The following is a 24,840-nucleotide window of genomic DNA, read 5'->3' as shown; positions in this document are numbered from 1 at the left end:
ACTCTTATTTCAAGACATCTTTCTAGAAGAATGGTTATCCTGCTTGGAGGCAATAATGACCTCATACAACATTCTAAGCACTCAAATCTTATTTTTTGACAAACCAAGTGAAGTTTTTCTCTAAGCTGGGCACTGGAAAATGATACTTATGTTTCAGTCCAGTTTGTAAGCCAAAGCAATGTTGTGTGAGTGGCGTTACCTCACACAAGTCTGAACTGTATCCCTCCCCAAGAGCAAAACATATAGTTGGAAGGCCAAGAATCCCATGAGAGAAACTCTGCCAAGTAGGTGTTATGTAGACGAGTCATTGCCCTGAAAAATCACAACTGAACACATCAGCATTTTGAACCATCTTGGTCCAGTAAAGGACTAACACCATACTTCAAAGCAAGAGTATGAAGTGGTAGAAAATAAAGAATCCTCATTACCTAGAATCTAGTTCTCTAGGGAGGCACTGAGGCTTATCTTGACCTTTCCTATTCTTATTCCCCAACTTAGTTTGATGTTAACCTGATAATCCTTGATGCATTTGAATTGTTTTCTTGAACTGAAACTGGACTAACTTTAGAACAGAAGCAAACACGTCCGTGCATGTAGCTTAAGCTTAAGCCTTAGGTAAGCAAGGCTGAAAACCTGTCAGCCCCAGTATGAGCCGCTGAACAACCTCATGTCAAGGTAGTTTTATAGATTATGCAGAATTCAAGAAGCATAAATTAAGTGCCTAATGTCTAGGGCAGACATGAGAATTAAAATAGAATGTATCATCTACTTTTCTTTAAGAATATCATGTTTTGGAAAAATTACATGGGAAAAAGCTTAAAATCTAAGGTAATACCCTCTCTGGAATTCTTTAGTACAGTAATTATTCTCAGGGGATGTGGGAACACACAGGTAGGAGACCTCCAGTCAGGGGTATTTCACCAGTTTGGATCTGTAAGTTTAAAACCTACCAAACTTTGCTTTGAAACAGACTCCGTAAATCAAACGATAGCAGGTTGGAATAATAATAGGATGTCAATTTCATAGACTATTCTAAGGACCTTAACACTATAATCATGAATAAGTGTGGCAGCATGGAAAACCTGTGACATAAAAGGAAATTAAAAAGCAGTCTACTGACATATGCCCAAGGTATTGTTCCAACTATGTGAAATTACATGAATGAGGACCAGAAGGAAAAGAAAAATAAATTGTTAGAATTATGGGTGATTTGCTTTCCATAATTTCTACTATTTTCAATAATGGAAATTTTGGAAATCCTACAGAAGTGGAACATTATAGCTAAGACATTGGAGAAGGAAGGCAGGGAGCCCTGGAACTCTGGGAGACATTTGATTCATCTGCTGTATTTTTCAGGAGATCCATCAGAAGGATACATAATTACCAAGTAGCTTGACTTTTGCCTAGATGGCAGCTAAGATGATGGTATAGCTCTGTTCCTTGAGTAATTTCAATTCAAATGATTGACTGTACATCTTCTATGACACAACTAATTGTATTTCCACATAACCTATGATGGACAAAACTCGAATGGTGGGAGGTGAGGAGGGCAGGCAAGCAGGCAGAAGAATACAGGTACAGCTTCTGAGATAATCAGAATTAAAGAGATGCACCAAGAATCTGTCGTTTGACTCCTATAACCTCTTTTCCACCTCTAATCCTACCCTAAAGTTCCCAGCCGTGAGTACTGCTTATGGAAATAGCTTTGGGTTCATAACTGCTTGGGTACTAATCTTGCCCCCTATTACTTACTAGCGAGGGGCCCTGAACAAGTTTGTAAGCTCTCAAATGCATTTATAACAAGCATAAACAAAATTTCACAGAGGGCATATAAAGACAACCAATTTCGGGTAAGACGTCCTATGTGAAGTCGCTCTCACAGTGCTTATGCACAGTAGCCTTTAAATAAAGTTTGTTCTCTTAGATTTTTCTTCTCTGTCGATAGGACTCTGGTATTCAGGGGTTAGACTGTTTGGCTAAACTGAAGGTGAATCCACCTTGGCTGTAGGTGGTTTTCAGATCTTACTCCCTCCCCCCGTTATTCATCCTCAGACAGATCAGAATCCCTATGCTGTAACCGACCTGATGGCAGAACGAGGCCAGGCCAGACTTGTCTGGACATCAAAGACCAGAGTGAGTTTCCTGGGTTGGCTCTATTTGTAAGCTGTATTTAAAATTTCAGTTCTAGGGGCACCTGGGGGGCTCAGTGGGTTAAGCCTCTGCCTTAGGCTCAGGTCATGATCCCAGGGTCCTGGGATAGTGCCCCACATCAGGCTCTCTGCTCAGCAGGGAGCCTGCTTCCCCCCTCTCTCTGTGCCAGCCTCTCTGCCTACTTGTGATCTCTGTCAAATAAATAAATAAAATATTTTTTTAAAAAATAAAATTTCAGTTCTACCTAATCTGGCTTCTAGAGCTGGCTTCCCAATGCAGTAGCTACTGTTCACATTGAGATTAAAGACTTAAAATGCATAGGAAACCTTCACAGTCCCATTTCCAACACTCGGTGGGTACCTGGCTACTGACTATTAGGTTAAGTGGCAAAGATCTAGAACATCATCATTGCAGGACGTTTAGAAACCCGCTCTCAAGCTCTGAGGGTATCAGTGGGAATAAGACGTAGCCTTCAGGTGGTGTCCCTCATATTCATGACTTTTCATCTCTTGACTGGAAACACTAACTCAGACGGTGACGGGGGGGGGGGGAGGCAGAAGAAACACTTGATTAAGGGCCTCAATACACACAAGTATTCCAGACGCCAGCCTAGGGGACAACAATAGAATTCTTTTCCACATGCCACAGCCCACTTGTAATGCGATAAGGTAGGTCAACCTCAGAGTAATCTTAGTGACATTTTTCTAGCAAAATGAGTATTACTTAACCAAGTCCTGGTACTCCACACAGAAGGCTGAACTCTCTCAACATACATCCATATTTTTGCAAATAGAATTATTGGAGGGCCATCTTGTACACCTGAAATTAATATAGTACCATATGGTTAACTATACTAGAATTAAATAAAAGCAGTTGGAGGGGGAGACGAACCACGAGAGATTGTGGACTCTGCGGAACTGAGGGTTTTGGAGGAGAGAGAGGGGAGTGGGAGGTTGGGTGAGCCTAGTGGTGGGTATTAAGGAGGGCACAGATTGCATGGAGCACTGGGTGTGGTACATAAACAATGAATTCTGGAACACTGAAAAGAAATTTAAAAAAAAAAGCAGAAATCTCCAATTAAGATACACAACATTCAAGGTTTGCTAAGCAACTGGCAGTTTTATTTCTGTGCAACAGAGTAGTTGTACGAGAGGCAATCCAAGTTTGTGAATGGAGGGGGAGGGGACACGCAACTTCTCCCAATGTTCAGTTTCACTTTGAATTCATCCAATCAATTGTTCGCACAGGCTAGTCCCTAATAATCTACTCTGTCAACAGGGGGCCATCATGAGTTACCATCCTTACAGGAACTGCAAAAAAGTCTGAAACCAAAATAATTCGCAGCCCCCCTCACATTTGACACCTACAAACTTTCAAACAAAGCATTAACCCATTTTAAATATATTGTCCTCGTGATCCATTTTCCAGTTTTTCCCAAAAAGGAGCTCTGAGGAAGTTTTCACCTGCTCAGGAGCATGTGCCTCATTTGGACTGCTGAGCCACGCTGCAGGTAAGGCACTCTGCCTCCAAGACCAGCACAACTGTAAGTCCGTGGGCCAACCCCCCCACACACACTAAGTGGGTGTCAGGGCTTCCAGATCACCCCTCTGCTTCCCTAGTCAGCACTCAGTTAGTTACTTGGGATACATCAGACATTTTAATACTCTGTGACATCTCTGATCTTTCCACCTTCCCTGAGCAGATGTTACTGCGTCTGACTTCAGAGCGTACTCAAGCCATTACACAAGATTTTAAGTTTCCCACCCCCAAACCTATACATTTGCCTACAAGGTAGCCAGCCATCTTACTCTTTCTTGCTTGGTGCCACGAGAAGGTGGATTCCTGGCCAGTGGCCTCCTGCCTTCTCAAAGCCCTGCTCTGTGACTTTCTAGCTGACTTTTCGTGCCGCTCTGCTTGGCTCCTTCCCGGTGTCAATGAACTGTGCAGTCCCTCTTCCTCCCCAAAGGTTCCCCTTTCTCTCCTCTTCCTTATGGTCAAATATTTTCAGGCTTATCTAAACCTACCCTCTCCACTTGCCCTGGACTCTGGTTTGGATTCTAGTTTGACCAGGCCATTGAAATTAGCTTCGCCAAGATCATCAACTTACCTCTTCATTGCTGAAAATCAAGAGGCACTTTATAGTTATCATCTTAACCTTTGCAGAGCATTTGGACTTATCAACCCCATTTGCTTGTTCTAGAAATGCTCTTTTCCTTGGGCATCCATGACAGCATACACGAGTGGTCTTCCTCCTGTGTTTGGCTAATCAGTCTCTCTCATTGTAGAAAACATGCAGAACATAAACTTTACCATTTTCACCATTTACGTGTACAGGTCAGTGGTATTAACATTGACACTGCTGTACAACTAGCATCAGTGTTCATCTCCAGGATGGTTTTCATCTTACAAAACTAGAACTACACCCAATGAATAACTCACCACATCTCCTTCTCCCCAGCCCCTGAAAACCACCACCCTACTTTCTCCTCCTCTGAATTTTATTCTCGATACCTCGTAAGTGGAACCGTATAGTATTACTTTCTGTGATGGACATTTCCTTTAATATGAGGTCTCCAATTTTCATCCATGCTGTGGCATGTAACCAAGTTTTCTTTAAGGCACAAGAATATTTCATCCTATGTACATACCATGCTTTGCACATCCCTTCATCTGTTGATGGGCACTTGGGTTGCTTCTATCTTTTGCCCACTGTCAATATTGCTGCTATGAAAATGGGTATATTCTTTCTCTTAGTCTAGTTCTTAAATATTGCTGATCTTGGAGGCTCTACTCTACTTAGGCAATTTTACCTATACTCGTGGCTTACTGCTTACCTACTAGTGACTCCCATGGCTGTATTTGTGGTTTATTTTCTCTTTTGGGGTTCAGACCCTAAAGCCCCACATACATCATCCTTTTAGCTGTCACAGGCATCCTACACTCAATACATTCAATACTACACTTTGGGTTCTTGCCATCACGCTTGTAATGTTCTGTTACCCTGGGTTTCCGGTCTTGGCAAGCAATACCACCAAACCTCCCACTTACACCAGGCACGTGGGCATCATCCCAGGTGTGCCAACCACAATACTGCCACTGGCAGAAGTTCCAGGGAGCCCACGCAGCTTCATGGTCCCCAGGTGACTATTTCTCACTGCGGCATCCCAGATGGGGGTCCCTGAGGGTCACTCTGTGCTCCAGCAAAGACCTCTCTTCATTGGTCTCTTCTACACCAAACAGCAACCGCTCACTCTGCAGTCCCTAGAGCTGACTTTATTTTCCTTTGCAGCACTGACATGGCGCTTACCGCACAGCAAGCACTCAAGGCACCTGTCCACGGAGTTAACCCCTGGCCTCTCCCTTACTGGGTCCCATCCAGCTCACCTTCTAATTGGTATTCAAGTCCGCGCACCTCTCTACCCCAGCTGTCACCTCCTTAGCCAGACGCTGGACATCTTTCACTTTCTCTTGTCATCACATCTCCTCCCCGCCACTGTCCACACAGCGGCTAGGGGAACCATTTTAAGCCACTGGTGGTTTCCCCGCTCTGCTTCCAGTACTTCAACCGGCACTTGCAGGATACCCCCTGGTGAAGGTGTTCAGCAGCCTGCCGAGGCCCCTCCTCATCGGTCTCTCTAGCCTTGTCTCTCACACCTCCCAGGATGCTGCGGCTCCTTAATGAGCCTCTTTCAATGGAGCCCATATGCCAGATGCTTCTCTTAATTCCTTTCCTGGTCTTTGAGGAGGCTGCACACTTTCTGCCTAGACAATCCTCCCTTTTCTCCAGTCACCTTCTCAACAACTGCTGGCTCCTCCTTTTCCTTCAGGCCTTACAGGAGAGGTCCCTGCCTCTTGGAAGCCTTGTGGGATGTCCTTGCGCCAGTCGTGGCTTTGTCCTCGCTGCTAGGGGCTCCAGTGGCGTCATGGACTTGTCCCACCGTGGCGCTCAGCATGGACTGGCCAATCCGTGAGTGTACCCTACGGTGGGCCGTAGCGCCGCCACGGTGGAGACGCTGACTTTCTGGCCCGAAATGGACCCTCTGTCACTTACACAGTGATGGGGGCCATGGCCAAGACTTAGTACTTCAAAGTTTTAAAAAAATTGGCCTAAGACCTTTCAAACATCCAGGTAAGTAGGAAAAAAGCCTGTACAACAGCATAACATACATTCATACTCACCATTGAGATTTTTAAATGGTTAATATTTAGCTATATTTTCTTCATTGAGTCATCTCTGTATTTGACATTTTAGAGTAAACATCAGAAAATTCTGAAATCTTACCGACACATCCACAAACCATACGAAATAAGCTACTGAAGGGTAAAGACCATGAATGAAAACCTCTAAACTCCTACTTAAGCATAGGTAAGTGAAATTCATAAATGGGAATATTAAGTTCTAGACCAGACACTTTTATAAATGTGTTCTCATTTCATCATTTAATGCTCATGAGCTTTAGAGGGAAACCTCCTTAATAGATGAAAGGAACCCTGTAAAAGCCTGTAGCTCTAGGAGAGAAGGAGCAAGAAGAACACTTGCCGAGTGCCCGTGTATATCCGACACTTATGCTACCTCCAATTACTCTTACAACAAACTCAACATGTAAAAACTCAGTGTGGCCAAGTAATTCACCCCGATCCTAAAGGAAGAAAATGGCAGATGTAGGAATTTGTTCCACACTTCTCTCTACTACTCATCTATTCCTTACGGTTTAGCTTTTTCATTTAGAAGTTAAAATTTAAGGTTTGTTTGTGGTGGTCTGAATTGGGTGAAAATACATGTTGCTTCTGCACGCACGTAAAGGAAAAATGTGTGGGCTAAATTCTCTTTTGAGCTCTTATTACAGGGTCAATTACAGCAGTGAGCACAGAACAAGCAGGAATGGAGCCTGAAGCCAGGGTCTGGTGCCATGGCTTGTTCGCCTCACAGCCGGCAGTTGGCTCATCCCTCAACTCTCCTCAACCAACAGCGTTCATCTTTACAATGGGTCAGTTGGATTAGATTGAGGCTCCTTCCAGCCATTTGAAAAACACCAATTCTTGGTGATTGGCTTCAGTCGTCACAGGATCAGGGCCAGGATATGGGTCTCAGTGATTCCAACCCTAGCTCTGAACTGCTCAGTGAAGAGACTCATTTGGGGCAGGGGAGAGGAGAGCTGGAAATCTAGGCCAATTTTAATTGGAACATTGGTCAGCCAGTTAGAATAACCTTCAAACTTACAGAAGCTGATCTCCCTCAGATTCTGATAGGACAGCGAATGAACAAGACTGTATCGAAGGAAAAGTCATGAAAAAGTGTCCTCTTCGAAAGAGGACTCTGGCTTTATTCCTATCCCCATGCATTCTCTGCTAGACAAGCTATCCGACTCAGCAGACTTTTTATTTTATTTTTTTAAAGCAGTCAATTCCATTAGATGCTAAGCTTTAAGACCTGTCTTGTTTATCTTTATAACCCTAGCTTTTAGCCTGGTGCCCAGCACATATAGTCAGCTATCAGTACATGTTTATGGAATGAACAGCAAATCTCACCACCTAAATGTTCCAATCCAACCCATCTCCAAGGTTTAGCTCAGATGCCATCTCTAACCGCCAGAATCCCGATGTATTTTTCTGTATCTCTCCTATGGTGTGTCTCATTTTGTATACAGTTATAGATATCATATATATCTACTTTAGTTTCCTAGTAGGGTCAAACTCAGACAGAGGCTATCTTTTGCTCAGCGTGGAAACCTTACAATACATAGTTCAGAGCAGGCACTTAAAATTTGTGAAAAAAGCCTATCATTAAAAAAAAAAAAGATTTTATTTATTTGACAGAGACACAGCGAGAGAGGGAACATAAGCAGGGGGAGTAGGAGAGGGAGAAGCAGGCCTCCCACAGAGCAGGGAGCCCAATGTGGAGCTTGATCCCAGAACCCTGGGATCATGGACCCGAGCCAAAGGCAGATGCCTAACGACTGAGCCACCCAGGCGCCCCAAGCCTATCATTTTTATATATACACACACCAAAGCAAATAGCACACTTCTTTATATATATGAGACACTCCAAGTATTATTGAATTAAATGCTATTTCTGATCAAGTTGTGGTGAGGCTAGTCCTCTCAAATTACAAATGTTTGTGAAGGACTCCAAACCATTTGGGAAGAAATATGGTAAACTAGATTAAAAGTCCTAAGAATGGTCATATCTCTGAATAATCCACTTCTGGGATTTTGTACTAAGGAAAGAGACCAAAAAAGAAAAAAACAAAAACAAACAAAAAAACCCAAATTTGATGGAGTCAAAACAAGAAAACTGGAGGATATTCGGACACACTGATATCATAATACTGTTCTATCCTAACAATAATTCTGAAGATTCTTGAAAAAGGTTTTTGACTAATGCTAAGTGAAACACAAAGTTTACATCCAGGATAGAAAAACAGGAATACTTGCAAGCAAAGCAAATATACAAGAGACCAAACAGTTATTTTGGGATGGTGTTATGGGTCATTTTTTTCTTTCCAAACTTTGCTTTAAATGTACCATTTTTATAATACAAATTTGCTCTAGCTAGCATTCATCTTTCCTTCATGTGGCTATATTTTCCATAAACAGTTATTTAGTGAGGACCAAAGCATAAAATTAAATTGTCTACTGAACAGCTATTGCTTCAGGATTTAACTTTAGGATGCAAGCGCTGTCTCAAAAGGGCAGCTGTTCTAGGTCGCAAGGTACAAGGCACAAGCCTGGTGCGCAGAGTGCAGAAACAGACTCGGATATGAAGCCAACGGCCAGTCTCCGTCAAGGATGCCCAGGAACCACACCCCTGAGATTAGTCACCAGAGCAACTATCAACTGTCTCAGAAACTGGGATTGAGTAAGGAGGCTGAGACCTAGAAAGGATAGGGAGACAAAGGAGAGGATTTAAGGATGGCTGTCTTCTCGGTAAGGGGAGAGGAAATGGGGGAGAATTGGCCCGCCAGCCAAAAGTCACCTACTACCCGTTTCTGTAAATAAAGCTTTACTGGAACACAGCCAAGCCCATTCATTTATGTATTCTCTATGGTGATTGTCACACTAGAGGGAGTTGAATAGTCATGACAGAGACTGTATGGCCCGCTAAGCAGAAAATATTCATGACGTGGCTCTTTACAGAAAAGGGAGCATTTACTCTGTCTCCTAGATCTAAGGAGGATTAGAAACACACACCCTTTTTGGGTATTGGACCACATTTTTCTATTAGCTTTTTTTTTTTTTTTTTTTTTGAACAAACCAGCCTAGAAGGTAGGCAACCATAGAATTTATTGTCCAAATGGAGATACTTTGGGGGGTGAAAAGGGGTACTCATGAGACTATATTCCAAGACCAGGACCATTCCAGACACGTAAATCCCCTACCAGAAGGGCTAGTGGCACAAGAGCAGGTTTCCAAGAGCACTCAAGGTCTGCTTCTAGGTGTACCAAGCAAGCCTAGGTGACTCTCTTTGGTGCTTTCTATTTTAACTGCCCTTAGATGTCTTTCTGGGTCCCTCTGTCCCAGCTCTGGTCTCTGAAAAGTCCAGTCAGGGTTCAGGATCTCCACTTTCATTACAGCAAAACAAATGAAGTTTACTCATCCCATTTAAATAAATTATTCTGAATCAAATCAAGTAAGTATTTTATACCTGCAAGTTTCTCCTCCTTAAAAAGCTTTTTTTTTTTTTTTTTTTTTTAGAATTTTAGCTTTCTCAATTTAAAACTGACCATTAGTCATTGCATTTATCACCACAAAATCCCAAACCAAATATAGTATATTATCCATCGATTTGAGCTTTTAATACGGACACCCTGAAGAATTATTTAAGAATGACATTTCTAATTTTATTCCACAATGAAAAACGAAAGAAAATACCCTATATACTATATATTCCCTAATATACTTTTTTTTTTTGGTAAAAACTTTCGATATGGTGGGGAAAGAAGTAAAACTAGAGATGTTTAGAATACCCTTGGGGAAGTCGAGGATGTCTTACACTGAAACTATTCTCTGAACAATAATAGCGCTCAGCTTTGAAACCTCTGTGGATGGCTTTCCAAATATTGCCATCTGGTGGAATTTCAGTTAATTGTTCCTTTGTTCTAGGGAGCTACTGAAGGTGAACGAACCTTGAAGGCATGAGAGAGAAAGAGACTCAGAATACCAGTGGGAAATAAGTGAAGGTCAAATGATTGGGTCTCAAACACAAACCTCAAACTGGTGGGGGAGAGGAGGGGAGAGGCTGAAGTCTTTGTCTCCTTCCCAAATATGCTCCACCCCCTTTTGTAAAGTCTGAGCAATTGTCTTGATTTCTTTATTATAAATAAGTGAAATTTAAAAATTTTTTGTTCACAAATATCATGAAATGTCCTGAGGTTACTTGCCTACATCTTAATAGGTTCTCCTTCAACTTATCACTAATAATATCTCCAAAATTCAACTTTAATTGACTTGACCATTTTTAGAGGAATTGCTGATAGTTTGGAATATAGTTTGAAAAATAACATTTTAATGGAGCATGTTTATGGGAATTATAATACATTATAATTGTATAATGGAATTTTGAAAATAAATTGTTACAAAGGCATGAATACTTCAATTTAATCTGCAGACAAGGAATTCTATACCATTTTAGATTTAAATCTTACCTTGAGCATCCAGGCTCTCTCCCTGGCTGACGAGATGAACTGTACCGCTGAGGAATGGGATACTGGGAGAGGGGGGAAAAAAAGAAGAAAGGAAAAGAATACTTAATAGGATGAAAACATAGGAGCAAAGGACTTTAACGTAGTTCGTTAGGTGTGGTTAGTACTGGAAAGAGAAATCAAAGCACATACACAACATCAAAATTCAGTTGGTTTTACCAAAGGAGAGAGATTAAGTTAGCCAAGGCATTTGGTTCTCTCTCTCTCTCTCTCTCTCTCTCTCTCTATATATATATATATATATGAAATCAACTTTGAGGTTGATTATGGCTTGTGAACAGTATCATGTCAGTTTTATGAAGATAATTTTTTCTTTTTACCTTTCTCCCTGATATTCTGATGTGATGAGAATTCATGTGTTAGCAAATAACCCCCAGAAGGAGGACCTCTGAGCGGGACAGCAAAGGCCAACATTATAGAGTATCAGCTTCCTTAACCTCAGGTTTATTGGCAGGTTTTACACCTGGTACCAACACGGTCTTATTCCAATCAGAAGATTTTTGAGAGGACAGGCATTCTAAACAATGCCAGGATCAAACTTCAAAACTATACGCACCAACAAGTGACAATTTCCTTTATGTGCATTAGCTCTTGTTCTTCTAAACATGCCCTGGCTAAGTGAGAAATAAACTAAGGAAAGACAATTCTCAAGGCTAAGAAATGTGTCTGAACTCCAGGTTTTTACGGTCCAGTGTGAGGGTGGGAAGTGGATGGTTCCTGGGGAGGCCGCTTATGGCTCATGCAGATGTTGATTAAAGAAAAAAAAAAAAAGACCCAAATGCATACGTATACCAGCCTTAATGGTCTTCCCACCACCCCAAGAAACAAATCAGAAATGACTGCTGCCTTCTACCTAGGTGCTCACCCAGCCCATTACTCTTCTAAAATTGTCCTAGAACAGAAAACACAAATGCCTTTGGTGCCTATTTGTTTGTGTGTGTGTGTGTGTGTGTGTGTGTTTTAAGTCAATTGCTTAAAAATATTTGTGGTAGACCCAATGCAAGGTGATCTCCAGAACTGTGTCTAGAGTTGTTGCGTGAGTTTGTTTTTTTTTTTTTTTTTTTTTTTTAAAGAAAGTAGGTAGGCCTTTTATACCTTTTCTATAAGGGAAAGAGGAGATAGATTAATTTCTTCTGACAGAATTTCTTCACATAGTTTAGAGAAGTTAATGTCCTAGCTCTTTTACATCTTTTCATAATTTAATGATAGTAGTCAAATAAAAAAATCAATTCCTACCCATATCATTTTCCTAAGTCCGTAAATCTTCCAGCAATGAACTCAATTACAACAGAACTTTCATTTGCCATTGTTATTGAACTAGTACTCAGTAGCTATGTTATCAGGGAAAGTACTGGCCACCAAGTTAGGAAGAGTACAAGGTTCCTAGTTTACCTATCAAATAGATAATTCATCCTTAAAAAATTCAGGATTGGCTATATACAATTGGCCCTTTCTGTTGTCTGACAATGGGCCGTTGCTCGTTTTTCAGCAGCTGTAATGGATCAGTTTGAAGAATGGGATCATTTATTGAAAAGCCTTTGCACAAGTCATTTCACATATTTTATCCAATTTAATTTCCAAAACCTTAATACAAATAAAGAAACTGAGGTTCAGAGTAATGGAGCAAGGGGCCCATATTGTGCATCGAGAAAGTGACAGCTTCTAGGAGTCGGACAGACGCTACATCTCTATAAAAGCTAGATCTTTGCTATAGATCTGAAACCCCCGGAGAGTCTTTGGTCTGCTCAAGAAGGCACAGCCTGGCAAGGGTGGAAACATAAGCCCCGCCCCCTGCCCCCATCAGTGGGGGTGGCAGGTCAGGCAGTTTTGTCTGTGATGTTTGACACTGGCAAGGCAGTTCTCCAAAAGTCTCACATTTAATATAAAAATTAAAAATGGAGCATGGGGAGCATCTGGGTGGCTCAGTGGGTTAAAGCTTCTGCCTTTGGCTCAGGTCATGATCTCAGGGTGCTGGGATCCAGACCTGCATCAGGCTCTCTGCTCGGCAGGGAGCCTGCTTCTCCCTCTCTGTCTGCCTACTTGTGATCTCTGTCCGTCAAATAAATAAATAAAATCTTAAAAAAAAGAAAAAAAGGAGCATGGGGGACCCCTGGGTGGCACAGTTGGTTAAGCGGCCAACTCCTGGTTTCTGCTCAGATTGTGATCCTCAGGGTGGTGAGATCAAGCCTACGTCTGGCTCCACTCTCTTTCATGTTCTCTCTCTAATAAATAAATCTTTAAATAAAAAAATGGAACATGGTATAAATATAAAATACAAAGCTATGAAAAACAAAGAAAATCTTTGAGACATGGGGCCTCGCAAAGAGTTCTTAGCCTTGACACCAAAAACACAATCCATAAAAGGGATAAATTGGACTTTCTCAAAATTAAGAACTTTTGTCCCTGTGAAGTAGATGCAAATATGAGGGATAAATTAGGAGAAAATATTTGCAAACCACTTATCTGACAGAGGACCAGTTTCTAGAATATATAACAAGCTCTGAAAACTCAACAGTTAAAAAATTCCATTGGAAAGTGGGCAAAAGACATGAAGAGACATTTAGCTGAAGAGGATACACGAATAGTCAAAAAGCACATGAAATGATATTTAATATCCTTAGCCATTAGGTAGGTGAAAATTAAAGACCATAATGAAATAGCACTATACACTTAGAAGAATGGCTAAAATAGAGAGGTGAAACATTGAGAAGGAATTAGAGCACTCACATTACTTGTGAGGATGTAGGATGGCTCTGCTACTCTGGCAAAAAAAAATTTTTTTTAACATGCAACTACCATACAACCCACCAATTGTACATCTTGGCATTTTTCCAAATGAAAATTTATATTTATAGCAGGGTGTGTGTGTGTGTGTATGTGTGTGTGTTATTGTTGTTGTTGCTGCTGCTGCTGCTGTTTTTCTTAGCAGTCAAAATCAGAGACAACCCAGATGTTCTTCAACAGGTTAATGGTTAAGCCAACTGTGGCATACCCTTTTACTACAGTAAATAAAAAAAGAACTATTGATACACACAACAGCCGGGATCAACCTCCAGAGAATTATCCTGAGGGGCAAAAGCCAGTCCCTAAAGGTCATATACCATATGATTACATTTATCTAACAGTCTTGAAATGAGAAAACTGTAGAAATGGAGCACAGGTTAATGGCTGTAGGAGTAGGGAGGAGTCGGGGGGGAGCATTGGAGGAGTAGGGGGAGGAGGGTGTGATCATCAAAGGGTAACACTAAGCTTGAACACGTGTCCTTGTCAATATCCTGGTTGTAACCAATTTGTGAGATGTTATTGTAGAGGGGGAAGAAGTGATTCAAAGGCACATGAGAAAGCTCCATATGGTTTCTTACAACTACATATTCACCTACAGAGATCTAAAAACCAAGTTTAATTTAAAAAAAGATAGGACAACAACGACAATGGAGCAAGAATCTCTTATTTTTTTTACTTTTCCAGAGATGAACAAAAGCTCTGGGCCCCTGGGTGGCTCAGTGGGTTAAGCCTCTGCCTTTGGCTCAGGTCATGATCTCAGAGTCCTGGGATCGAGGATCGAGTCTCACATCTCTCTGCTCAGCAGGGAGCCTAAATTCCCCCCACCCCCACCTGCCTCTCTGCCTACTTGTGATCTCTCTTTCTGTCAAAAAATAAAAAAAAAACTTAAAAAAAAAAAAAAAAAAAAAAAAGCTCTGAGACAGTCGGCAAGATGCAGTCATGACTTTGCCCCACTTTTTTACAGATCCAAGAAAAAATATTTCTAGCATCCAGGATTCTAGCATTTGGAAACCTCTACTGACAGTCTTCTGTCCAGTCTTGCCTATCTGAGAATTCTCTGCAGTTATCCCCTCTTTCTTCCATGTCAAACTTTCTAAATTTTCATTAAAAGTCAAAATAGAGGGCACCTGGGTGGCCAGTTGGTTGAGGGGCTGCCTTCAGCTCAGATCATGATCCTGGAATCGGGGGGAAACAGTCCTGCATGGGGCTCCCTGCTCAGCAGGGGGTCTGCTTCTCCCTCTGACCTTCCTCCTCTCATGTTCTCTCGCTCTCATTCTCTCTCTCCAACAAATAAACAAACGAATAAGTAAATAAATAAAATCTTCTAAAAACGTCAAAATAGATACAAATACACTGAAGACCAGAAGGAACTTCAAAGTAGCAGTTTGATAGTTTTGCATATTTAAAAGGATCTCTGATAGCTTCGAGTTGATGTTATGCAAGAACGTCCCCCAATCCTCACCCTCTCACCCTTACGGGTCCAGGTCTAGCATTTCGTCCCGCATGGCTCTTACGGGTGACAAGGTAGGCAGGTATGCTCTATTCTGAACTCGGCCACACTGAAGAAGAAAGAACTGTCCTCACCCCCACACAGAGAGGAGCATGTAGAGTCTTCCTTCATGTTAGGAAAGACCCTGTCGACTTTCACTCTTCCTATTTTGAGCGCTACGCAGCTCCTCAGAAAGCCAGCCCCTTCTCTAGTTTACTGGCTTCAACTGAAAAGACCAAGTTTCTTTGTTAGAAACAGAGTCACGACATGGCCACACTCTTTAACAAAGCACATTCTCTGTTGCTACAAAAGTCCATTCTCCTTCGTCCTCTAGACATATCAGATGCTCTTTCTTTGAACAAACTCAGAATTCTGACATCCCATGGGTAGAGCCCAGAACATCTGTCCTAGATTGAGAGGCCTACCCTGCCCCCCACCCAAGACTGCTTCCACGTCTGGCGGTAAAGCCGGCACATAGGAGACAGCAGAATGAAGAAAGGGTTGCAAAGATTTTCTAGTCATGCCCACCATTGGAAGAAGATCTGGCTTTTCCTTCAGTGCTATGTATTTAGCCAGTGAGGTTTCTGACCATGCAAGGTTAAAGCCTTTTCCTCATAAAAGGCTTTAACCTTAAACCAGTTGCTCCTGGCTTTTCCAAGAAGGGAACCCCACTGGGATGTGAACCAAGGTTTTCTCCCTTCAGGAGTTGACTAAATTCTCTTTGGACCTTCAAAATGAGCTGTATCCTGAATTCCAAACTCCCTGCGGGTGCTTGCAGATATGCAATCCCTCCAGTTGTAGATCACATTTTTTAGGATGGGAGCGCCACAGCTTTCTAGGAAGAATGCAGCTCATAAACGTTAACAGGTCACAGGCTACCAATCCTTCGGCTGATCCTACTCCATATTAGTCTTCTGGAGAGCCCTTCCTCGGCCAAGCACCAGCTCAATTAGTGGCCTGGGTTGGGTGGGCTGGGCTCTGAGCCATTCCCAGGGCGGCAGAGGGAGCTGAGAGCCTGCCTGGTTTAACTTCCCCGGGGAACTAGCAGGCAGGATTGCCGGGAAGCACAGAGCTGTGAGCATGCACCAGGAAACCAAAACCAAATGAGATTATCCATCGAGTAAGGGAGGTCAAATTACACTGAATCTTGGGCATTGAGTGTGGGACAATGCATTCCTCTCCTTAAGCAAGCCAGACTACAAAATGACCCATATTGTATATTTAAGGGCTTTGAAAAATTATAGCCGGTTGATAAAGGGATTTTGATGGTATACATTAAGAATGGTAATGATGTTATAAACTTCTTTTGGTCGTGTGATTTAGGCTTCTATAAAAATAAAGTATAATCCCCCCAAATTGTCTAAAGTCATAGCTATAATAAAACAGAAATTCAGTTATTTTCATACAAACTGAGCCTCATCCCCCTCTCAGAATCCTCCTTTTTCCATCTGTTACTTCCCATGCAAACCAGGATTAAAATAATTTGAGATTGCCCTTTCTATTCTAGAATAGAATATCCACCATGCCAAAGGCACAAAAGTAAAATTAAAAAGACAGACGTGAGACAAACTACACGCGAAATAGCCTGTGTATTAATTCTGTGACTATTTTTAATAATTACTTATCCTTTTATTGGTGTTTAATCAGAGATCCCGGAAAATAGTTGGCTCCTTTCCTCACAAGTATGACCGATAATGAAATGTAGCAGAATGTTCACGAAGCAGGCAAGCAGCGCAGTGACTGGGATCAGATTCACTTTGAGCCCAGTGTCCAAATTTAGCGTTCAGGTTATCGTGGAAACGAAATTCTTACTTTGCACGTATCCTATCTATATTATCGTCTTACTCCTTTGACTGTCCAAAGCAGCAGCACAGGAATAGAGGAGAAGTGTTGAAAGGGTCATAGGAGATTTGAACAAGACTTTGGCTGTGGCAGGAGGGTTGTTAGGACACTGGGTATCCAGGGTTGCTAAGACCTCCCTCCAAAGATGGATAAGCATGTCCAACTGTAGTGTCACGTGGGAAGGTTTTCACACTAACATTTTCAGTAGTCTGTTACAAAGTGTGAAGTGGATGGAATTTATTGAAATATTCAGGATTATTCGCATAGCTTCTATCCTTAAGTTTTCTGTTGGGACTAGTGTGCACCCTGTGATAACCACCAACACGGTTTTGGGGGGTGCTGCTGTGGGGTTCAAGAAGAGTACCACTTACAAAACGTTTGGGGGAAATTTATGCTGAATTCCAGTCACCTGGGAAAGAGTGCTGCCCCAGAGCAGAAGCACCAGTTACATTGCTGTGGATAAAACTTGGGTGGGTGGGGGGTGGGAACAAAACCCCAATCTATTATGGGAAATATATCCAGGCAAAATACCCAACTTGAAATATTTTTTTAAAAGATTTATTTACTTGACACAGTGAGAGAGCACAAGCATGAGGAGAAGCAGGGAGAGGGAGAAGTAGGCTCCCTGTTGAACAGGGATCCTCATTTGGGGCTCGATCCCAGGACTGAGAGATCATGACCGGAGCTGAAGGCAGCTGCTTAGCTGACTGAGCCACTCAGGTGCCCCTCCAACTTGAAAGGTTTCTTAAAACCTTCTCTTTAGGGGTGCTTGGGTCACTCAGTCATTAAACATCTTCATTTGGCTCAGGTCTTAATCCCAGAGTCCTGGGATGGAGCCCCACACTGGGCTCCCTGCTCAGTGCTCACTTATCTCCCCTCACTGGTACATGCTTGCATGAGCACTTTCTCTCTCAAATGAATGAAATCTTTAAAAAATTTAAATACTAAGAGATAGATTTTGTCTGTTAGGGTTGAGATTTAGAGGGTAACAAACCAATGCAATTTTTAGCTTTTGTTTCCATTGAGAGTGCATCATCCAGTCCAACTGAACAAACACATCACAGGGAGGTGCCTGGGTGGCTCAGTTATTAAGTGTCTGCTTTCGGCTCAGGTCATGATCCCAGGGTCCTGGGATGGAGCTCCACATTGGGAGTTCCCCTGTTCAGTGGGAAGCCTGCTTCTCCCTCTCCCGTTCCTCCTGCTTGTATTCCCCTCTCTTGCTGTCTCTGTCAAATAAATAAAATCTTTGGGGAAAAAAACAAAAGTAAACAAAAAAACAACACATCACAGGGCACCCATGGGCTGAGATGTAGGGATAGAAGAATGAGCAAGGTGAGCCTTGTCCTCCTAACTGGTCAGTTATAAGTGCCTCCCCCTTTTCGCATAACCCCAGAAAATAAAGAGTAATTGTGGAAGCTTGTTTATCGTAGGAGATCCCATAGCTGATAAAGGCCAGAGCTGGGACACGAACTCTGGTCTTCTGAGTCCAAATCACATGCTTTCTCTATGGGTTCACTTTGACCCATTTTCCCTTTCTCTTGCCTTCTATCAGGCTTTCTTTGCATATTAAGATTGCCTATTTTTGAAGCAACAAAACACCAGATTTTGATCTTCATCAAGTGTTTTTTAGACGCAGTTCCTATCTATTCATTTGTCCAACACTGAGCACCTAAGCACAAGTTACCACATATCTGCAGCTAGTGTATGTGAGGCACGGGCTGAAGTACGTTGCCTGGGTCAGCTCACTGACTTCCCATGGTTAACCCGCTGAGGGAAGCGATTTCTTATTCTCATCTTGCAGATCCTGTGAAGAGAGGCTTGTGGAAGGGCTGGGACTTTGGCCTTCAGAGCAGGAGTTCATGGACACCCTGTTATGCATCTGGTATATCTGAGAGAAGGTTGGGTGTCTAAAGGGTGAGCAGTGCACCCTGTAACCAGCAAGGAGCTCACGGATACCAATTACTACACCACCAGGGCAAACATATCGACAGGGAAGCAAAGAACAGCAGGGAAAGACTTAGGATTGCTGTCCCTTTGGAGACAGGAGACATAGGATTTAAAAGCCATTTCTGTTTTCCTCATTCAGAAAATTAGAGGAAGATAAGTATTTTATCTCTCAGTTTCCTTCGTGGCAGTGCTTTTCAGATTTTGCATCTGCAGAAAATCTTAAAATTCAGATTATGATTCAGTAGGCCTAGGGAGGGGTCTAAAATTCTTTCTAGAAACTTCTAGATGCTGCTGGTCTGGGAACCACACCAAGGGGCAAGGCCATGATCTGTTTTCAGCGCTCTTCCCACAGTCTGCTATGTGGTAATCAGGCCTGAACTTAGTGCGATGGGGCATTCACTCAGAGGATCCCAAATGAAGTCAACTCATTTATCTTGCTACCAAGGATGGAACAAAGCAAAATTAAGGAGCTGAAGTCCATTCTTGGAGCACATTTTCCCTTGTTTCTCCTCTCTCCCCACATCCCTAATTCCCCAGTGGTCATGTACTCATCCAGAGTTTCAGGTCCTTAGGGAAAGTTCCCTGCTTTTTAATATGTTAAGCACTTAATTAACTCATGTGTGCAAAGGTGTTGGGGAGTGCTAATCACAAACATGTTATTTCTTCTCTGCTCACCTAAACGGCTGGTTCTGGATCTTGCTACACTGGCACCCTCACTGAGGCCACTTACTTTCCTTCGCATAGGAAACAGACTCAGCGGAGTTTACCACACAGGCATCCAGTGTGTTGGAGAGATAGAAGAATGCTCAGATGAACTACCAAGTAGTTTCTCAAAAAAGGAGGAAAAACTTAAGCAATTTGCAAAAGCAGGATGCCTTGGTGTCTCAGTCAGTTAAGCATCTGTCTATGGCTCAGGTCACGATCCTGGGGTCCTGGGATCAAGTCTCACATCTGGCTCCTAGCTCAGAGGGAGCCTGCTTCTCCCTCTGCCTGCAGTTCCCCCTGCTTGTGCTGACAAATAAAATCTTAAAAAAAAAAAAAAAAAGGTTTGCCAAAGCTAAATATTTCAGCAAACTCTAGTATACCTGAACTATCATTCTGCTTCAAAGTAGCAGGTTAGGCTTTTGAGATCACCTTCACTTTTTTTTTTCCTTAAAGATTTTATTTATTTATTTGACAGACAGAGATCACAAGTAGGCAGAGAAGTAGGCAGAGAGAGAGGAGGAAGCAGGCTCACCGCTGAGCAGAAAGCTCAGTGCAGGGCTCGATCCTAGGACCCTGGGATCATGACCTGAGCTGAAGGCAGAGGCTTTACCCACTGAGCCACCCAGGTGCCCCTTGCCATTGCTTTCTAACAACACTTCCAGACAAGTCCTGAGGACTTTTCTATGTGCACTTGCATTTTCAAACTGAGGGAAACGAAGGGACCATTGATGCCAGAACTTGCAGTCCTCGGCTGTACTGGGCTCTGTATCCAAAATGGATTTATCAGCCCTCTTTCTTTCTTTCTTTCTTTCCTTTTTTTTTTTTTTTTTTTTGAGACACCATGCATCTTCCCATGGAGGTCGTTACAATTTAATGGCTTTAGGGGTTATATGGGCCTTTAAGAGCTACTTGGGGAATCCAACTATCCTCTGTAAACCTGCCTGCTGCACAGAGCATGGCACCTGGCGTGAACTTCCCTGGGGCTGAGGTTTTCTCCCTGATGTGACTGTGGATATACCGTCTAAACTCGGGGCTCCAGCTCCGAGTGTTCTGTCAAGTGCAGTTTGAGTGTTGCTGCTCTGTATAAGAATTCTTCAGCTATGGCAGATTTCTGTGTAAACGGAAAACCCTTGTGTTCATCATCACGATTTGAACACATCTCCCTTGTCAAGTGGATCTGAGTTTTAGTTATAGGATGAGGAAATGTCCATGTAGAATCAACCCTGGAGAAAACCAATGGCTTAGAATGGGAGAGAATGCCCACCTGAAGGGCTCTTGTGGATGTGGCCTTGAGCATGACCTTCATATGGCCCCTATGAAGCCTATCTGTTGCCTTTTCTATAGTCTGTGACCTCAGCAAACTCCGTGGTTTGATCACCATCTCTAAAGGTAGGCAGTGGAGGGGGACGGGGAACAGAAAAGAACAAAACCATCTTTAGACAACAAGCAGAACCTTTCCTATTCACTTTAGGGTTGAATGCTAGCTAGCTCAAGTTGTTGGTATCTTCATGCTTTATAGACATTGCACTTAAAGTAGGGCTTTAAGATTCTTACCTCTTTCCAATCTTTTAGGTCCTCCCTAGAGAAACAAGCTTTTGTGCCTTCTTGTTCCTTCCTATCCCACAAGGTACTTCCTTTTCGCTCCCCATGGGGACAGCTCATGCTTCCCTGAGTCTTCCTAGAAGTACCACGTGCTTGAACACCAGGAAGATTCAGGGCTCTTCTTTCTGCCTGTATTTGGGGTCAGCCCAGTACAACCCCCTGCTGTACTGGGTCAGTCATCCTGCTTTTCCATGTCTTCCCTGCTCTCTAACAGAGGAAGACATAGAAGCTCTCCAGCCTAGGCCGGTGGATGGAGAGAAGACAGAATGCTAACAACTACATTTACGGGGAAAAGTGAGCTCAGCAGGGTATCCAAGTGGATGCTCTTTAAAACGTGTCCGCTCTTCCAAAAATCACAGCACTTCCCTATTTTGAGCGACAATGGCATTCTTCATATGTTAAGTGGAAGTCTGAATCCTACCACTACCACCCTCAGTGACTCAAATCATTCAGTGTGCTACAGTACTATCAAAATGATGTATTTTCCTCATGTGTTGAAAACCTTATGGAGGCTTTGAGAGGAAAAAGTCCAGTTCCCATTACATTTTCTATTCTATTTTATTCTAAGGAAGATGGATTGACAACTAGCTTCTGGAGTGCTGACATTTCTCATGGGGAAAGCAGAAGTAAAAGGTAAGACAACCCCCCGGCTGAGGAGGCTAGAGGTCACACATGGATTGAAGTGTTTTGGGACTGCACTTAAAGCAGAGCTGGGATAAGGCTCAGGCCCTCCTACAATCAATTTAAGTTGACTCGTTCATAAGAAGAGGTGGAATAGTGGAGCGCCTGGGTGGCTCAGTGGGTTAAGCCTCTGCCTTTGGCTTAGGTCATGATCCCAGGGTCCTGGGATCAAGCCCCACATCAGGCTCTCTGCTCAGCGGGCATCCTGCTTCCCCCCTCTCTCTGCCTCTCTGCCTACTTGTCATCTCTGTCAAATAAATAAATAAAATCTTTAAAAAAAAAAAAAAGAAAGAAAGAAAGAAAACAAGAGCAGGAATGGTGTTGTGCCTAACTTGCAAAGATTTTAAAAGAAGATCATTGTTTAAGGGGGTAGAGACAAACATTCTTTGTCTTGACTCCTGAATCATGCTTTTTTTTTTTTTTTTTTTTTTGAATGTTTTGGTAGAGGTTGCTGCTTCCTCTTGGTTGGACTGTCAGTTCTCTAATATGTTAAATGTTTGAAATGGAATTTTAACGTCCTCTTCATTTTTTAATCTATAGAGTCTCTATTCCTGATCATTATTAGACAGTTTGGCTAGTTTTTTTCAGAGAGGGGAGTCAGAATATAAAAGTCTCCCAAAGGCACACAGACTTAACAAACAGCAAAGTTATTAACTACTTAACATTTGCAGACAAACTCCCCCAAATGCAAAAAACCAAAAGAAAAAATGCACATGGCCTTCCGATTCTAAGAGCGAGGCTGACAACACTAAACTTCTCAAGAATAGGGTGTTTAAAATCTCATTCCTTTGGGATGGGCCACAAACCCCGTGGGAAAATATGACTCAAATGGACTTCGGCTTGAGATCACAGCGAATGGAACACAATTGTTCTTCTCGTCCTGCATGGCTCACCTGCGTCAGATTGTGCAACAAGGTATGCTCTGGAGGTGTCAGAGGGTTCCTAAAAACCCCACCCAAGCTCCCTGTCTGGGCAAATTACTGTGAATAGCATCACCGCAGACACTCACATAGGCAGCTTAGGACAGAAAACCAGCCTAAGACACCCTTCTGCAAGAGAAATCAGACTCAGAATCACGGCTCAGCTTAAGCTGGTGTCCATGGTGATGGGTGGGCACAGCGACAGGCTCCCGAAGGGGAAGAGAAGCCACACATTCTTGAATATAGTTATACTCCTCGTGCTCCATGAGGCTAATTGTGAGAGTCATTGGTAAGCAGTACCAGGAGCCTCTTGTTCCTTTCAAATAAGACAAACAATAGCCCTGCAGGACAGACATTTCTTGTTTCTGGGTACAACTTGATTCCAAAGCCCTAATCAGTCTTCTGCTAATTCAAAACAGCAGGCTTCTGGGCTCAGCCTCCCTCTATCAGATTGTCCACTCGAACTCACAAAACGTTCCTGCCACAATGAAAGGACCAAGTGGTTCCTGAACACAGAGGAGGCTCCCTCCAGATCTGCTGTTTAACTTCAGTAGGAGTTCAAAAACCTTGGTGTAGAAGGACCTGAACTTTGTCTACAGTTAAAACAGTATCTGGGAGAAACAAACAAACAAAACGACCAAAAAACCCCAGCCTGTCAGTGGTTCGCTTTGAAAGGAGAACTGATGAAAAGGCAGGATGGGGGTAGAGTCCTACCTTCAGATTTTTATGGACTTTTTTTTTTTTTAAATGAAAAAGCAACCTATGGTAGGATTCAGGATAAAACCTACTGTAACATCTGCCAGGATTAGAAGCTGTTTTGTAGCATTCCACCATTTAACTTCCCTAAAACCTACTAGAGCACCCTATCTTCTCTGTCAGAGAACCCTTATCTCTAGATCTTATGAAACGCTTACCAAAATCTGCCAGCTGCTCAACCTCTATGCCAAGTGTGAAGTGTAGGTTCTCCCAGAGATATTGGTAGCAGATATTCAATACTTTAACCCAAAAGGATCAAGCTCCAACAGTGGACTTCCAGAAATTATTCGCAGAGAGAGAAGCATTTCTTCTCCCCTCCAACTCCCAATGTGTTTCCCACAGTAAAGCCCACATTATAGGGCTCTCCCAAACTGTGGACCAGTGACCCAGACAGTCCTACCTGACGACCCACTTTCTCAGCACGGACGAAAAATTTCACCTGTATTTTTGTTTCATCTACAGAGCCGCGGTGTCAGAAAAAGGATAAAACAACTCTAAAAATGGAAGCTTACGTGCTAAGCGCGCGCTCGAACCCGGGGACGTGAGGAGCCACAGGAGTCCATCCCCATCTCCAACCAATTTATGAGCTGGGGAGGCCCACGTGTGGGGAATTAAAGGCAAACCGCAGTGAGTCGCCTGACCTATCCTGGACGGGTGGGCGGGCCTGTGGGAGGTGGGGGAGGTCACGGTTAGGAGGTTCGTAGAGCTTTTCCAGACAATCTTCCTCAAATGTTAATCCATGACACCTGAGCATCTTACAGCAGTAGGGATTCTGATTGAGAACGTGTGGGACGGAGACAGAGCTTCGGCATTTATATGAAGCTCCCAGGTGATGCAGAAGCCACTGGTCGGAGCGCGCTCCCAGCGGCAAGGGCCTGGAGGAAGTCCCACCTGAGCTAAGACAAAGGCTGAGCCTGACTTCACTATGGGAAGGAAAGACAGAAAGACGTCCCCGGCAGAAAAACGTGCGAAGACACTGAACCTAGAAACATTAGGCTGGCTGTGGGAAATAAAATCCAACATGCTATGGAAAATGTTCATGTGAAATATTGTTGAGTGTGATTACAGGCAATAAGAGCTTTACACAAAAAAGGAAAAAAAATTTTTTTTTTTGTAATACTTGCACAGAGGTGGAAAGATTAGAAGTGCCTCCCCTCTTTTGTCTCCCCCATTTTCAAACTCTCACTAATGTTTCTTATGTTGTATTTATTTATTTATTAAATTTAGCTTTATTAAGATCTAACCTTGGAGCGCCTGGGTG

At 42.8% G+C, this 24,840-nt stretch overlaps 1 protein-coding gene across 4 annotated transcripts in view; it reads right to left on the bottom strand.

The window, feature by feature from the left end:
• MAPRE2 (microtubule associated protein RP/EB family member 2) overlaps nucleotides 1-24,840 on the bottom strand; it is a 196,180-nt gene that overhangs the window by 117,088 nt on the left and 54,252 nt on the right. For all 4 annotated transcript variants that reach the window (XM_059409451.1, XM_059409455.1, XM_059409454.1 and 1 more), the window contains one exon: nucleotides 10,797-10,858. In XM_059409451.1, the coding sequence (XP_059265434.1) occupies nucleotides 10,797-10,858 (62 nt within the window). The remainder of the gene's footprint in view (nucleotides 1-10,796; nucleotides 10,859-24,840) is intronic.

This window comes from Mustela nigripes, chromosome 8 (assembly GCF_022355385.1).
Source record: "Mustela nigripes isolate SB6536 chromosome 8, MUSNIG.SB6536, whole genome shotgun sequence".
NCBI lineage: Eukaryota > Metazoa > Chordata > Mammalia > Carnivora > Mustelidae > Mustela > Mustela nigripes.
This window is presented reverse-complemented; position numbering and strand designations above follow the sequence as displayed.